Source organism: Dipteris shenzhenensis, chromosome 28 (assembly GCF_047967505.1).
Source record: "Dipteris shenzhenensis isolate YYH24624 ecotype China chromosome 28, Dip_SZ_1.0, whole genome shotgun sequence".
Taxonomy (NCBI): Eukaryota; Viridiplantae; Streptophyta; class Polypodiopsida; order Gleicheniales; family Dipteridaceae; genus Dipteris; species Dipteris shenzhenensis.
This window is the reverse complement of record NC_141623.1, coordinates 49981994-49999154: the sequence shown is the minus strand read 5'-3', so window position 1 is coordinate 49999154 and position 17161 is coordinate 49981994. Positions and strand designations below refer to the sequence as shown.

Genomic DNA, 17161 nt, shown 5'->3' with positions numbered 1-17161 from the left:
TACAAGATGGAGCAAGGCTCTCGGCTGCCCATTCACAATTCATGGTGCCCTAGAGAGGGCAGGAAGGTGGAAGAAAGGAAGCAAGAAAGAGTTTTGACGAGTTAGAATAAGTGTGAAAAAGAGCAGCCTTCTTTGGGGAGCTAGAATAAGGGTGAGAAAGAACAGTTCTTTGGGGTTTCAAAAGCACAAGAAGATGGTGTGATGGGACGAATGAGCGGATGAATGAGAGTCCTCTTAGGGGCTGGCAAGTACACAATGCCAGCCCTTTGGTTGGTAATAGAATGTGGGAGGAAGTGAAGGGGCTTGATTGGGCCGTAAAATTCAGGAGGGCACGAGAGATCAGAAGGGATATGAGGCCCCTTGAGGGAACCACTAGATGGGAGGGGGTTAAGTCAGCAAAGGGCACGCAGAGTGGAAAACGGAGATGAAGAAGAAGCAAAGGGGTGGGCGAAGTGGAATGCAAGCAGGAAGAAGTCCAAGACAGGCTGGTTAGAAGGCACAGGACGGAGGAGGAGGAAGGGGGACGGAAGGGAAAGGGGAAGAGATGGGGAGGAACCTGGAAAGGTGAGGGGAGGCGTGGGAATAAGTTGAGCAGCTCATGCTCAGATCAAAATGTGCTATTGTCAACTTGTCATTCCGCAAATGACTCTTAAAACAAGCATGTAAGTGTGAAAGCTAGGGACACCTTGACCAAGCTCTATGTACGCATCTATGTACGCAATGCTAGTTCTAGAACTTTACTTGGCACTACAAGGTGGCGTTTCAATAACAATTATCCCTTGTGCATCCCACGATATTGTGAAAAAGTCATTAGAATTTAATTTCAAGGCAAAGTTGTTACCTTTCCAAAGCCAACCCTTCTGCAAATGGTAACTACATGTGAGCTATCATATCCAAACTGAACCCCCTTATAACTGAAGGTTTGTAAGACTTTCATCATGCAAGAAAGGCAATTAAAAGGAAATTTCAAGACAAATTAAGTTCATTCACAAACCTGGTCAGCAGTAATCAAAAGAGTCGGCTCTTCATCAACAACATGCTTGTCCATATTGAGCAATGCTATTTTGGACAAGATAGCCTCTGCCTGCAAAGTTGGCTAGAGTTAGATCTTTAACTCTCTACCTGTAAGTTTGCTAGGATTAGATTTTACACAAATGAAAGTCTCATGTATACAAAAACTTAAACATGATTTTTTGAAGTTTGTACTACCCAGCTACAATTTCAAACATAACAAAACAAACGCAATCTTCACATCATGAGCGCAATCACAAATCTTCAAACTGTAAACATTAGTGATATATATGCATTATACTATTGATATCATTTGCACCTAAAAGTAGGTAAAACGACCAAATCTTCCTCCAAAAACACTTTTTAATGATCACACTCATCAATGACTATACTCCAAATCTCACACCTACCTGGTATAGCATGAATATTGATATGTTTGATACAAACCACATAGAATAGGTACCCTTTGAAACCCTATGAAAAATTTTTTAACATTAAAATGCTGGACCACAAAACAATTGGACAGCATGCATTTAAAGGGCATCAAATTTTTCAATGGCATCCAATCACATGCCACTTTGCTCGCCATTTTGAATTAAGCATGGTTCCAATAATTGAGCTAATTTGTGATCCCAATGATCTGGCAGTCTTGTAAGTCCAAAACCATGATGTGTCTAGTGGCACTTTATTTTCAACCTCTAAGGGATTGAGAGAATGAGTGGAATGGATCATTGCAAATATCATGTGTATGAATGCTAAATGCGTTGGTATGGGTCAGAGTTACTTGGGAATAAGGGATTATGGGAGGTTTTAGAAAATAAGAAGAGTGAGTCACATAAAGAAGTGGATATCATGTCCATGTATGCTCAATAATGTAAGAAAGATCACATGCCAAGTGTGTGGAAGGCATGTGGAGGAGTGTGGAAGAGTGTGGGATCGAGAGGAATCCTTCTAAAATTCCTATGAGTAGGCAAGATATGGACATATGGAAAAGAGAGGGTCCCTATGGGCTCTATGTGGAAAGACTCTTGACTTACTCAATTTTTAAAGAGTCATGAGAATCTTGTGATGGGACACTTGTCAAAATTGCCCAAAAGGACATTGATGGGACCCATGTCCTTATGTCACCAAGGGGTGGAGATATCTACTCGCTAGAAATGTAACAAGGTAAAGAAGGGTGTGAATTGCTCTATGTGCAAATGCGGAGGCAAGAGTTGGAGAATGCAAAAATTAAGAAAAATGAAATCGAAGATGGAGACTTGGTTCTCAGATACAATAGCAAACTGGATAGTACATTTCATACTACTTTTCAAACCAAGTGGGAAGGTCCATACAAAGTGGAGAAGAAATTTGAAAATGGCACTTATCAGCTGATTGATTTAGATGGTAAGAGACATAAGAAGAGAGTCAGTGGTGTCCGGTTGAAGAAATACTTTGCACGGTTGATGGTAGCACTGAAAGAGAAAGATCATGAAGATAATGAGCTGTGGAAGAAGCGGTGGAAGTATGTGCAAAGTGAAGAAGAAGAGAATCTGGATCTTTCATCTCTTTTTGACTCACTGCTGGACATGAATGTCACAGCAGAAGAAAAGGGTTGCTAGAGATATGTGGATAAATTTGTAAATATGTTTTCCACTTGTTGCTTGCTGATGAGTAGGTACATAGCTAGTGGGTGATGGTTTTGGGTTATGGACACTCTCATAAAAGACTCTATACTGATGTAGATATCTTCTTGAGATAGTAAATACTTTTGCAGGAACTCTTAGGAAAGGATGAGGCAAGTGTATATGCACCAATCATGCCAGACCATGTAGATGCACCAATCATCCCAGGTAAGTGTAGATGCACCAATCCTTGTGTTAACTGGTTTTGGGCTTGGGATATTTTTATCTTTAGATGTGCCCTTTTGTGGTCCTCGGTGAAGGTTTTTTTTCCACTGAGGGAACTTCCCGTTAATGTGGAGTCTACGTTTGTGAAGTATATGTGCCCTAGCTGAGTGCCTATGGCAAGTATGTGGGTTTTCATGGGCTTAAGGAGGGTTGTCATCAGTGAAATTTGAAGTGGAGGTGCTAGATTTGTGCCTTGGGATTAGCATTTCTTCAGTGTGTGGGTAGAGTGGTCTTAAAAATGATGACGTGGCTTTTTTTGAAAGAAGGTAAGCCATGCATGCAAGCTTGGTTACGTGAAAGGTAAGAGGAGCTTCTGGATCGACGACGCAGTCACGTACATGGAGATGCAACTCACAGGGAGGGCTGGAAGGATATCGAGAGCTTGGTGGGGAAGGTGTCTCTATTATGGAAGCTAGAGGTACTTTGGAGAAAGGAGTCCAAGCGATCGGCGGAGGGAGGAGCAATCATGGTACGCTTGGAGGCTTCTATGGAGATGGGGGCACGGTTGTGAGCTGGAGAGGTTGTATTCCACCTATGACCGTGGGCTGAGGCTTTGGGAGAGAGAAAGAGTGTTGGAGTTGTGAGCGATAGAGAAGGTGATCTTGTAGCAACAAGCTGTAGGAGCTTAGGTGGAGAGCATGTGCGCTAGTACCAGGGGAGAAGCCGCAACACTAGAGCTTTCTGATGCAAGCCAGTGATCGTCGTGAAGGGAGAGCTTCTAGAAATGGCCACCACTACTATATGGTCTAGAGGATCTCTGAGGATGAAGATGGGGGGTCTAATGATGGCGGAGCATCTCTACCACACCTGGCTGAGAACTCTGTGAGCAAAGGGAGCTGTCGGGTGGAGTGAGGTACTTGATGAACGCATTGGAGAAGCCCTATGGCTGAGCACAGGATAGAGAGGGCATGGCGGGCGGGGAGAGACCCCAACCGAGAGCAACCCCTGATGATACGGTTCCATGACACTCAGGCACGACTTTTAGCTCTACGACGCAGGTCAGTCCTTCGAGATCAGCCAGCGATCTCCATGGATGAGGACCTCACCCCTCTACAGGTTGACGAGAGACGCTCTTTGCTGCAGCAGCGGGATCGGGCCCGGAAGGAGGGGAAGTGGGCAGTGGTACGAGAGGGACTACTTCTTACAGGCCCCCGTAGGGCACCTGCCTCCTCCCCTACATAGGGAAGCGAGGTCTATGAGACTCACATATCCGAGACCCTATCCTGCACCATTTAGAACTGTAACGGTACCTTATGGTCAACACCAAAAACTTTTCGGAATCCTATACAAGTCACGACATAGTCTTTTATAAGAGACACATTAGAGTCCAGAGTGCCCACTTCCAGTAGTCAACGGATATACATGGGAGTCTACCTACAGAGATGAGATGAGGGATACAAGGGGAGTTCGAGATTCAAGTGGAGTTGTAGTCCTTTTCAAATCCACACTTTTGGGGACCATTTCAGCAGAGCAGAGAGATGCACATTCCAGGTTTCTTTGGATCCGGATTCGGCACATGGACAGCCGGGATCTGTTTGTTGTAGTTTGCTACTTCCCCCCTGAGACCTCTCACTTTGCCAGAGATATCCAAGGTGAGGATGAGACATCTCCATTAGCTGCTCTTTATCAGTCCATCGTTGACTTCGCTAGCAGCGAAGAAGTCCTCCTAGTGGGGGACTTCAACGCGAGGACAGGCGCCCGTCAGGTACCACTCCTCGACTTCAGGGATCATTCCACTCTACTGCTAGACATTGACCTTGAGGAGGCAGGTATGTTACGGGTTTCGGCTGACATACAAGGTCTATTCACATCTTATGGGCAGGCCCTATTAGACCTCGGCAGGATGCATGATCTCATTATCTATAATGGTCTTGATAGATGGCCCACCTCACTGACTTTCCACATGGGGAGACTCTATCGTTGTTGATTACATAATGGGATCCCCTGCCTTCACATCTCGCATCACTGACTTCACTATAGCACCTCTCCCTCCAGGGGCTGATCATACCTATCTTTTCTTTAGCATCACCACTCCCCTTCGCATAGCACCTTCCACCCCACTGAGTTTTTACTCCACCTACCACGATATATGCTTTAACCGTGATCACTCACCTACTTACTCTGGCCGTCTGTACATACTTCTCACTTATATTGACTTCATACCTCTTTTAGAGGATCGTGCTGCCCTGGTCACCCACTCACTACACAAGACTGTCCTTCACGCTTTCCCCCACACCACCCGCTCCACCTGCCAACCACCCCCTGGGACCGTACCCTGTAATAGCTCATACGATGATAAGTGAAAGGCTTTATGCCATCAGCTCAGATTCGAAACCAAAAACAGTCTTTCGAGCGCACCAGATACGCTACACGAGTACCGTAGACTGGTACGGAGAAAGAAACTAGACTTTGTTCGTCGTCGGAACGAGCAGGAGCTACTAAACATTTTGTTTAGTAACAACTCTAAGGACTTCTGGCGGAGATTTTCTAGAAGAACGGTCCCCCTCACCACTCACTGACACTCAGATCTGGTTTGATTATGCACGCACACTTTATGACATCCCAAATTAGCCAGTCCCTAACCTCACACATGCCACGTGCCACATCCTGTACCCTCTTCACTAGAGGAGGGGTAAAGATCGTGAGGGACTATGCACTGAGTTCATTGCATATGGGATTAACCTCCTAGCTCCGATCTTAGCAAAGCTCTTTAATGAAGCTATTTGTTTGGGGTTTCCATGCACCTAGACCATTAACACTATCTCACCCATTCACAAGGCAGGGGATCCCATGACCCGGAGAACTACAAGACCATTATGATTGGACATGTCATGTCCAAGGTTTATGCATGAGTACTTGATACCGAGGTTAGCAGATTTGCATAGTGTTGAGGACTTAGAGCAACAGGACAGGCCGAATTCTGGCGTTATCATGGAATCATGGACCACATTCTCACGCTCAGATGTATCATCGAGGAGGCGAGGGCACGGAAGCAGAGAGTTTATTGTTGCTTTGTGGATTTTCACAAGGCATTTGACACGGTTTCGAGAGCTCGCCTCATACGGCACCTACAGGACTTGGGTTATGACCAAGAGGTCATTTAGGCTCTCATGGCACTTTACAAGAGAGTTTTAAGCAGAGTCCGGGCAGGATCTGGGTGGACATACGAGATCATGAGCACTATCGGGGTCAAACAAGGGTGTCCTTTATAGCCTACCTTGTTTGGCCTCTACATTGACAAGCTTGAGACAGTGATGCAGACACAGGGGGGGATAGGTTGCTCTCTTGCGGGCACACTGATCCGGATATTGCTCTACGTAGATGACGTGGCTCTCTTGTCTTCCTCAGCAGAGGGGCTCCAAAGACACCTTGATGCACTACAGTCCTTTTGTGAGTCTCATGATTTGAAGGTTAAAACCAAGGTCATGATCTTCAATACATCTCGAGCCATCATGCACTAGGAGCAGCTCCCAGTTGATGGGTCACTTGTTGAGATAGTTTCATCATACACTTATCTTGGGGTTATCTTTTCCAGACCCATCTTCACTATGAGACTCACGATGCAGGCACACTTGAGCAAAGAGTATGCTTCATTAACCAGACTAGAGAGGCAGTGCTTCCACTCGCACTTTCAGGATCCACGTACCAAGGGGTTGCTTTTTGACTCCTTGGTTCGCCCAGTAGGGATGTACGGCAACCCATGTTGGGGGCCAGACTTGTCGGATACAGAGTGGGACTGAGATGGGGTCACCCCCTTTACAACTAGATGCTGCATTTCAAGTCATCACGTATCTATACCGAGTCAGGGAATATGGGGATTACACCTCTGGGCGTAGCACGCTACCATGGATAACTCTGTCCTCTTCTATGGCACTTGTAGTAGGAGGGGACCAGAGGTACTGGTATGCATGCACAGAGAGATGGTTTGAGCAACTGGGGCTCTACATGGATAGACTACCTCCCTTCCAGTACAACATGGATGCTCTGTTTTCTCCCCTCTTATCACACGAGGTCAACCAGGTTATCCGTGAGGATCTATTACAGCTACACACATTTCGGACCTAATTGGGACCGAGTGAACTCCCAGTGAAGCTTAGCTTCTACAGAGATCAGTTCTTACATATCACAACAGAGGGTTTCATTGACCCGCTAGGATACACGCAGATTCACCTACCCCACTTGCTGAACATCTCTCTTGGCAGTTCCAGGTCTCTTCACACAAACTTCGTATCGAGAGCGCCAGGGCAGAGCGACTACCTAGGGAGAGGCGCATATGCACACTGTGTGACATGCAGGAGGTTGAGACAGAGGAGCATTTCATCTTTAGGTGTCATGTTTACTATGAGATCCCAGGGTGTTTCTATTATCTCTTTAGAGATAGCTATGGGATTTTGGCCCGTTTCCTCTCCCACCCAGACCAACAGTGTTTGGCAGGTTTAATTCATGAGGTACTTAGACACCGCGAGAGGATACTCCGAGCACGGAGATAGGAGCACTATCAGGGAATTCTTTCAGCCAGATCACATGGACCCCCACGAGACGAGGCCTCGACATGACCATGACCCGGAGCTTGTGACTCGACAGCTCAAATAGAGGGTTGACACACCAATCACACTTGGGGACATTCCCTCCTTGTTTAGAGTCAGAGCCCGGCCGACCAACGGGGGTCATAGTAGCCCTGGTTAGACGCAGAGCTACGACCAGGAGACGTGCCAAGACTGCAATTTTGAGTGGCTGACAACACTCTATTGCCAACTTCATGCCTCCATTGCCTCATCCACACTGATGTCCTGCTGCTACTGATGATGATGATGATGATGTTGATGATGATGCTGAGATTGATATATAGTCGACCATCAACATGACTATGTTGTACATAGGACTTAGTACTGCCATTCTGCATTTTTTGCATTTTGCATTGGTGTGGATGCTCGTTTAGTAGCTCCACTACCACAGCTCATTTGTACCAGATTTTTCACAATCTCATAGACCCATCGGTCTTCTGAAGACTTTAATAAAATTTCTTTCTTTCTTTCTTTCACCTCTCCTGAACCCAGCAACTGAGTGATAAAAGTCGCTAATATCTGAGAGGGCTGCTGCTATATCTGACGAGGAAAGCAGCCCACCGTGCATGTGAGATACCCAAGTCTGCAACATTGCCTCTGTGAGGCCCTCCTCTGCGTAGAATGCATCTGGAATCCTGATACTAGCAGAGCGACTCCTCACATGAGAATCTGAAACATACTGAACAACTGGAAAGTGATCCGAAGTGGACACCCCAGGTGTAATGCATGTTGTCCCACCTCTGTCTAGAGCCCAATCATCCACATAAAATCTGTCAATCCGTGCATGGATAGGCATCTGCAACGTCCTGTTTGACCAAGAAAACAAAAGTGATTGCGGTTGAGTGTCAAAAGCATCATCATGCCAAGCATCTCTGCCACTATACTGAAAAAGGAAGACATCCCAAGTTACTCTCTCTAGGGAATGTAAGCCACCTTCCCTATCACCTCTTTTGTCTGTGGGCATTTCAACCATGTTGAAATCACCCTCAATGATCCAAGACTCTGCAATGCATGACCAAGAAAGCAGCTCCTTTCAGAAAAGGACACGGTCCCGTCTTGAATTAGGGGCATAAAGGTTTAAGAAACCAAACTTACGCCCACCAATCAAAAGAATGACCCACTGAGCTCTAGAGGGAACTATGATCCCATGTCCAATCACCAAGGGCAGCATAGAAGAAGAAACGGAAATACAAGTACCTCCCCTGGTGCCCAAGGCGGGTGACCAAAAAGTATGCCCTGAAAGAAGCTTACCCGACTTGTTACAATCCCTGACATGCAGTTTGTTTTCCTGAATCATGAGGACATCAATGGGGCCCCCGGTAACACCTGGATGAAGTTGGTTACGAATCAGCTGCCTACGGCGGTGGTGAGGCTACACCTTCAAGGCCCTGAACATTCCAACTGACAATCCTCATCGGCGAGAGGAAGAGGCCGGATGAAAAACTCTACCCGACCTGGTAGCGAGATATCCATCTCCTGGGAAAACTTCCTCCTATCAAGAGGAGGGAAGTCAACTGGGGAAAGCACTCCCACACCTGCAGAGGGGGAAGCTCTATCCATGGTACTCTGAACAAGGTGCTCCCCAAGGGTAGAGGGTACAAACTTCTCCTCTAACTCAAACTCTGCCATGTCTGCTAAAACTGCAAAAGAATTCATGAATGAGGCAACTGGCGCAGGTGTGCGCAGGATCCCTGCGGATGAAGGAGTAGAAGCGATAAACCTCTTGCCTCTATCAAGAGGTGAAAAAGTAGGAACAAGAGATCTCAGCCAAAATAGAAGCATTAGCCTGGAGTAAGACACGAGCTTCAGAAAAAGCTTGCTTCATAGAAGAAATCTCCTTCACATGAATATCTGAAGGGACAGAAGCAACCTCATCAACATAAGGAACCAAAATAGGAATATCTCCTGCCTGTAAGCGAGGGTCCATGACACAGTCAATAGCCTCTTGATGTGGAACTGGCTCAACAACTCTAATGGGCACCCAACGGGGGACGACTGGAATGGGACGTACTGAAGGTCCCGTTCGCGTTGTAAGCGAAGGTCCTCGACGAGAGGCTGTAGCCGATGGCCCTAGGCGAGAGGTGGAAGATCTAGCAACGCGAGAAGTGATAGGATGTGCGGTAGAACGTGACGTAGGTCCAACCGAGGTGGTGCTATGAGGCGCTACACCCATGGACCTTTTAAGCCTTTTCTTTTTCCTCTTCCTTGGGCAATCTCTAGCAAATTGCCCAGGGGTCCTGCAAATCCTACACTAATCCTGTCTCCCAGCAATCTCGGCTCTCTGCCTGAAGAATGAGCCATCTAGACGCTGGAGCATAATGTGATCATCCATGATGTTAGGGTTAAAGACGATGACCCTCACATGTGGTACCACATCCGACCTGACTGCCTCTGCTATTGAAGAAGGCATCCCAGGGAGGGGGGGGGATCTCGGTGACCATCCCGAAAGCGGCTCCAATGGAAGATAAGAGTCGATGGTACGCTTGAGGGAGACCGGGGAATCTAAGAAAGAGTGAAAACGTCCGGCCATCCTCCTCCACAGGGTCAAAGCCCAGCGAGAAGGGTGTCAAGAAAATCCTCCTAGAGCTCAGTGCCAAAGGACTGGCCTGAAGCACTGTACCAGTTGCATCCGGGGAATCAAAAACAACCTGAAAGAAACCTGGACCAAGCAAACGAACATCTATGAGGTGCCCTACGAGGTCTCCAGGTAGAGCAACGACGAGCATCTAGTCCCTGGCCTGTAACTTGGAAGGGTGGGACCCATGGATGTGAGCAAAGAGCGATGTCGAGCTCTCTTGCTTTGTATCTTTTTTGAGCTGCTGCAACTCGTCTTTTGAGAGAGTGATGGTTTTCGCGATCGGTGGAAGCAAGCGAAGATTGGCTGAAGGCAAAGCCATCTCAGTGACCATCCCGAAAGCGGCTCCAATGGAAGATAAGAGTCGATGGTACGCCTGAGGGAGGCCGGGGAATCTGAAAAAGAGTAAAAACGTCCGGCCATCCTCCTCCACAGGGTCAAAACCCAACGAGAAGGGTGTCAAGAAAATCCTCCTAGAGCTCAATGCCAAAGGACTAGCCTGAAGCACTGTACCAGTTGCATCCGAGGAATAAAAAACAACCTGAAAGAAACCTGGACCAAGCAAACGAACATCTGTGAGGTGCCCTACGAGGTCTCCAGGTAGAGCAGCGACGAGGATTCAGTCCCTGGCCTGTAACCTAGAAGGATGGAACCCATGGATGCGAGCAAAGAGCGATGTCAAGCTCTCTTGCTTTGTATCTTTTTTGAGCTGCTGCAACTCGTCTCTTGAGAAAGTGATGTTTTCGCGACCGGTGGAAGCGGGCGAAGATTGGCTGCATCCAGGGAACAAAAAACAACCTGAAAGAAACCTGGACCAAGCAAACGAACATCTGTGAGGTGCCCTACGAGGTCTCCAGGTAGAGCAGCGACGAGGATCCAATCCCTAGCTTGTAACCTGGAAGGATGGAACCCATGGATGCGAGCAAAGAGCGATGTCAAGCTCTCTTGCTTTGTATCTTTTTTGAGCTGCTGCAACTCGTCTCGAGAAAGTGATGTTTTCGCGACCGGTGGAAGCGGGCGAAGATTGGCTGAAGGCAAGCTGAAGGCAAAGCCATCGTCAATCGAGGTGGAAAGGCCAACTCGAACACTATTGAGCTCCGTCCAACTAAAAAGCTGCTTAGGATAGAGAAGAGGGTGAAGGCAGAGGAGGGTCAGACAGAGAGGCTAGAAGAGAAAGAAGGAAGAAGGAGAGGCTAGAAGAGGCTAGGAAGGGGGAGAGGGATATGAGGAGAGAGGCTGAAGGAGGAAGGGAGGGGTGAGGCAGAGGGGCTGAAGGGGTGGGAGAGAAGATGAGGGAGGCGAGGAGAGGTGAGAGGAGGTAGGGGCAGAGGGGGCGGAGGTAGGGGGCAGACGTAGGGGACGGGCTGAGGGGACGGAGAAAGGGGGCAGGGGTAGAGGCTGAGGGGGCGCCGCCTGTAGCCACACTGTCTTTGACAAGGCGCCGCCAGATGAAGCATCTCCGCCACCACCTATTATTCTGACAGGAGGTGGACTGTGTGAAATGAAGACCCTTGATGCATGGCCATGTGCTTCGACTCTATGAAATGAAGACCCTTGACGGCCATGTGCTTGGTGATAAGTGACCATGTCTCCATCTAACTATGTCATCCTGGTGACCATGTCCTCTCCATGAAACTATGTCATCCTTATAACCATGTCATCACTTGACCACGACACCCAAGTGATTGTGTCTGTCAGTCCACTAGATGGTTGGTCCTGGATGATCTCTGTATCCTACAGTTTCCCCTGCCACTATCATTCACCGTCCTGGTGAATATGAGAGATGTTGAGGTGTGCAAGTGATGCTCTATCTATGAAGGGCTTGGGAAGAAAAAGCAATAACTGTCGCCTAAAAAGATACATTGAAAAGAAAGTGCTATATAAGAACACTAGCTTAATACAGCTTAGAGGTGAAGTAGAAATGTTATCTAAAATCATAGCAGAGAATGATTTTATCTAAAATCCTAGCAGAGAATGATCCAATTCATATATGCACCACCAATCCCATATCCACTAAGTTCTGCAAGAAGGAAACTGTATACACCCATGCCATGTGTCAACATTGGACTATCCTCTTCATTTGCTCTGGTCACACTGGTGATCTCTGCACCACCCTCCTAGATAGTTGTGGAGACCATCCTCCTATATATGTGAGGATTATTGCAAAGACTGAAGGGCATCATGTGATAAGCAAGTTCACCTAGACCAGGTGATGGAGATGTATCAGGGCTTACTGCTTCCTGTACCCACCCACTTGAAGGCTTGTTGTCACCAGCCTGTAGAACTTATTTCCACCATATTAACAGGAAGGATCCCAAGGCGCCCATCCAATCTAAGATAACAACTTCATCTTCTTTTGGGACAGCATGATCCAACAAGTAGGTCAAGCTTTCGAAACCCTCCATAGCTTGTGGCTCCTCTCCTCCAGCTTGGTCGTCTCCAATGGGCCAGTCCCCAAGAGCCCAATGCTCCTCTTATACTCAAGCTTGCTCTTCAAAATCCTCTTCCCCTACTTCTAGGGGTCGGTGTTGTGCCTTTCCCGTAACCATATCTATTTCCACGAATGTGGATCCTAAGGGCAACCGAACTTCATCTGTTGACCAACCTTGAATGGCCTTTGCTGACCACAATTGTCGTCTAAAGAATAGGTTTGTTCATTCTTGGTCATATCCAAGACGACAAAGTTGGACAGAAATGTCACACTACCACTCAGCATTGATCAACCATGCAGACTTGAAAATAGACGTCACTTGTCAACTTCAAACCCAGTTGTTGTAGCGTACCTTTCGGCATGATGTTCACGGCTGCACCATCCAAGAAGACATCCCTCAGCTCCACCCCATTAATATCCACAGTGAGCCTGGGACTTTGTTACACGTGAGGACAGCATATGCCGAGCAGTTATCTGGTGTCAACCTGTCGTGAACGGGTCCTATCTCTTGTGTGGGCCTGCCCTGAACATGTCCCTTTTGTCGACCCCATGGCATGCGGTTCAAGAATGCAATGGTATAGTGCTTGATCTGGGGAGAAGACAAACAAAGTTGACGCAAGGTAATGTTGGGTCTGAATTGCATCAGATCGTCAATCAAGGAGAAGGGTTGGGTAGTAGCCTGCTCTAACCTCATCCTCCGAGCTTCTGTCCAAGGGCCAAAGCTCACTCAAGGTCGAGGGTGTAAATGTGGATGCTGAATGGCCTTTTCTTATCTGTGTGAAGTGTGCTTCGTTGGGGGAGAGTCGAAGGTCATGCTTGCTCCTCCTTGTCCCTATTCTGTCCTAGGGTTGTCACCTCCTATGTGAACCTCACTCTTCTGAACTTTCGGGAAGGAAACTCAGGTGTGCTTCCCTCGTCCTCAGAGAACTAGATTGAAGATCTTTGATGACACTCTTAACCACGGCGTGGTACCTTGAAGTCATAGATTGGTCGCCTAAAGGCAAGCCTCTTTTAGAGCTAGTGACAGGCCTTGATGGCTTTGAGGCCTTCGGGGTTCTTTGTGATCCACTAATAGAAGAGGACAAGGGTGATATATTCCTTGGCCCACTGTCTAGCCTAGAGGGAGGGGGTGACTTCGGAGGGCACTTCTAGTGACTGAGTTGGTACGGTCGGTGACGAGGCCTGTGGTGTTCATACTAAGTCGTCCGTACAATGGCCACCTCTTGTTTGTGACCTTGTCACAGCTACACTGCACCGATGAAATGGGGTTTGTCACCCTCCCCCGCCACTACCACGTCAACCATGTTGGCTTGAGATGATGGTTCCCTTCTGCCATTGGGGCAGTCTCTGTTGTAGTGATCGTTTATGTTGCACTGTGTACACCAAACGGCTGTGTACAATCATCTTGGTAGTGGCCGTACTCTCCACATCTATAACACATGATGGATCTTCAAAGGTTGATTCCTCTACCTGCGCCTCCCCGAACTCCTCGAAAACCACCCCGTCGACCACGTTGATAGTATGGTCCATATCCACTCCCTAGAGTAGGTGGTTGGTACGGTTCATAGTAGGGCTAAGGATAAAAGTATGGGACCCCCCAATCTGATTGGGCATAGGAGCTTGAAGCAAAGGGGGATTGGACAGCAAGGGAGGTAGAACAGTAGGAGGGACAAGTGGCTCTGATGCTTTAACAGCAAGTGTGACACGAACTAGGCCGGATGTGGTCTATGTGGCTCGTTGGACCGCCGCAACTAGAGGCTCACTACTGAAATATTCGGGTAGAAGCTTTCGCAACCCCCTGAAGTATCAACATTTAGAGGCATCCTGTCCATGAATTTCACAAAAGCTACAATAAGATGCAGAAGTGGGTACCTTACGTTTCAAGTGGCATTCCCAATGACCATGTCCCGCACCTTTGCATTCGGTGCACTAGAGTCCACTTCTGACCTAAGTCTCAAAGGATGAGGGACCCTCCCTCCTTGTTATTTCTTTAAGTCCTTCTTTGATTGCTCCAACTCGCACCCATTCTGATGAGACCTCCTCTCTTGAGCGGTTGGTAGTTTTAAGTTGCAATGGTGCAAAACTCAATTGGGACCATTCCATCTTCACGGCCTCCCTCATGAACTCTTGTAGGGAGGCATGCTCAAAAAGGTTGTTCACGAGTCTGATAGCAATGGCAGGGGGTAAGGCCTTCAAGAACCACCCTTTCATGACAACATCATTTGATGGCACAGACATGTTCGCCGCCAAGACCCTCATTCACATGTACATTTCAGAAATGTTCTCCCTTGGCTTCATAGTGTCTGTGAGCAACTCTTAAACAATCATACGCTCGAACTTTTCCAACTTGAAGGTCCATGGGAATTCCTCCCCAGTCTGCCCAAGTCTGGAATTGATTGGGAGGAAACTAATTGTACCACACGTCCGCTGCATCCTCCAAGGAGGAAGGACAGATGTGAAGAAAAGCATGCTCGTTCTGCACCCATTTGGCCTTACATGCTGTGAGGAACTTTCTGACATGAGCTTCAGCATCTTCGTGCAAATGGCCCTTGAACTTCTAGGCTTTCACGTGGACTTTGTTTAGCAATTCAAGAAGTCTCCCTTTCTCCGTGAAACTCAGAACTGCGATGGCTATGGCAACAAAAACTTTACTCAAACCGAGACCTAACGTAGTTACAATCGTTGAAGGTCCTCCTGATTGAGCAGTAGTAAGGCTCAGTGCCACAGGGCCATATGGTTGCAAGGGCATGGGCGAGACAAGGAGCCCTAATGAGGATCACAGTAGCAACGTGGATGTGCTGGTGCTGAAGATACTACTGCTACCAAAGTAAAAGATGAGAGTGTTGAAGGCATTACTGATGCCAATATAGACTAGGAGAGCATAGGGCATGAAAAGGAGGGTGGTACGCCAGGTGCTGAAGGCACCATGGCCACAAATATAGGAGGTGAGAACATAGAAGGTGAGGGAGTTAATGATGATGGAAGAGCAGTTGAGAGAGGGTGTGACAAAGAGGAGGCCATGAATAATGGGTGAGCAGGGAAGGACAGGGATAGTGGAAAGGATAATGCAGTGGAAGGAGGAGGTGAAACACTCATGGAACATAGAGACATGACCGAAGCGAAAATAGATCCAAGAGGTGCCATGGATGTAGAGGCTAGACTGGGGAGGAAACCAAGGTTGTGCATAAGAGACGGCATAGCACCTTGACTGGTCTGTTGTGTCAAGTCAGATGCTGACTCAGTGGCCAAACCCCATAGATGATGTTGTCGATGAAGACATAGTTGCGGGATGGGAGAAGGTGTTGACTTGAACTATACGAGCTTCAGATGAAGCCTAGTCCTTGGTGCCTTCCGCCTTCACTTGCTCCTCGCTTTGCACTTCTTCTTCCCCTTCGAAGTCCAAGAGGTGCCATGGATGTAGAGGCTAGACTCGGTAGGAAACCAGGGTTGTACATATAGCACCTTGACCGGTCTGTTGTGTCAAGTTAGATGTTGACCAAGTGGTCAAACCCCATAGATGATACTGTTAATGAAGACATAGTTGCGGGATGGGAGAAGGTTTTGTCTTGAACTTTACAAACTTCGGATGAAGCCTCGTCCTTGGTGCCTTCCTCCTTCACTTGTTCGTCGCTTTGCACTTCTTCTTCCCTTCAGAGTCCCGATTGGACCACCACGGATCTTGCCGGTCCAAGTCAATGAGAGCTTCGATGAAGTTGCTAGCTCTAGCAACTGCGCCAATGGGTTCACTTCGTGCTCAGCTGGAGGACTTCTCCAACTCCGTCGAGCATAATGCTTCTTATACCGTGTGAAGCGTGGACCTATGACACTACACAAGGATCGCGTGTGGTGACACATGAGGTGCTAGGGAGTGTTGTGAATCGAAACAGAAAGAAAAAACTATGAAAGGAGACAAGAAAGAACAACGTTGATTATAGACAACAGAGGAAACAGTAGACAAAGAAAGAAAGAAAGAAAGAAATTTTATTAGAGTCTTCAGAAGACCGATGGGTCTATGAGACTGAAAGAAAACCTGATACAAATCACAGTAAGGATGGAGCTACTGAAACGAGCATCATCACCCATGCTGAATCCTAAGTCTGATCATACATAATCAAATCAAATACATCTGGATGTAACAATGAAAAGAAAAGGACTAGAGCGGAGCGGAATCCTACATATGTCATGTCACCCTAGCTGGTGCATAGCCGATGATGGGACGCTGGTACCCATCAAGGGGTGCTGTACATCTCGGTCTCCTGGACGAGGCTCGACGCAAGACCAGAGCCACCGTGACTCCCGTGGGACGTATCCCGAGTCTAAACAATGACGAGAGGTCCCCCAGAGTGATCTGTGTGTCCCCTCGATGTCTCGTGTGTCGTGCTACGGTCATCGGGTCGGGGTCTCTGTCACATCTGCGGCTAGAGACTAGACGATCAATGTCACTCGATGGGAAGAACTCTGTGATCCTGCTCTGAAAGGTGTTTGATGATGTGGCCAAGCCCCGTCGCCTAAGTAAGTACTCTCTATGTCGGACCCCCTCGTGAATGAAGGCCACGAGGCATCTCTGATCTAGGTAGGCGAGGAATCTGGAAAGGAGCCCGAAGCTGTCTCTAAAGAGGCAGTGGTAGCGACCTCGGATCTCGTAGTACACTGGGCACTTGAAAATAAAATGCTGCTCCGACTCGACCTC

At 47.7% G+C, this 17161-nt stretch overlaps 1 protein-coding gene across 1 annotated transcript in view; it reads right to left on the bottom strand.

Annotated features, from left to right (window-relative positions):
- Nucleotides 1–17161, bottom strand: part of LOC147883679 (uncharacterized) — a 53924-nt gene that overhangs the window by 23589 nt on the left and 13174 nt on the right. The window contains exon 4 of the mRNA XM_087399951.1: nt 995–1084. Within this exon, the coding sequence (XP_087256077.1) occupies nt 995–1084 (90 nt within the window). The remainder of the gene's footprint in view (nt 1–994; nt 1085–17161) is intronic.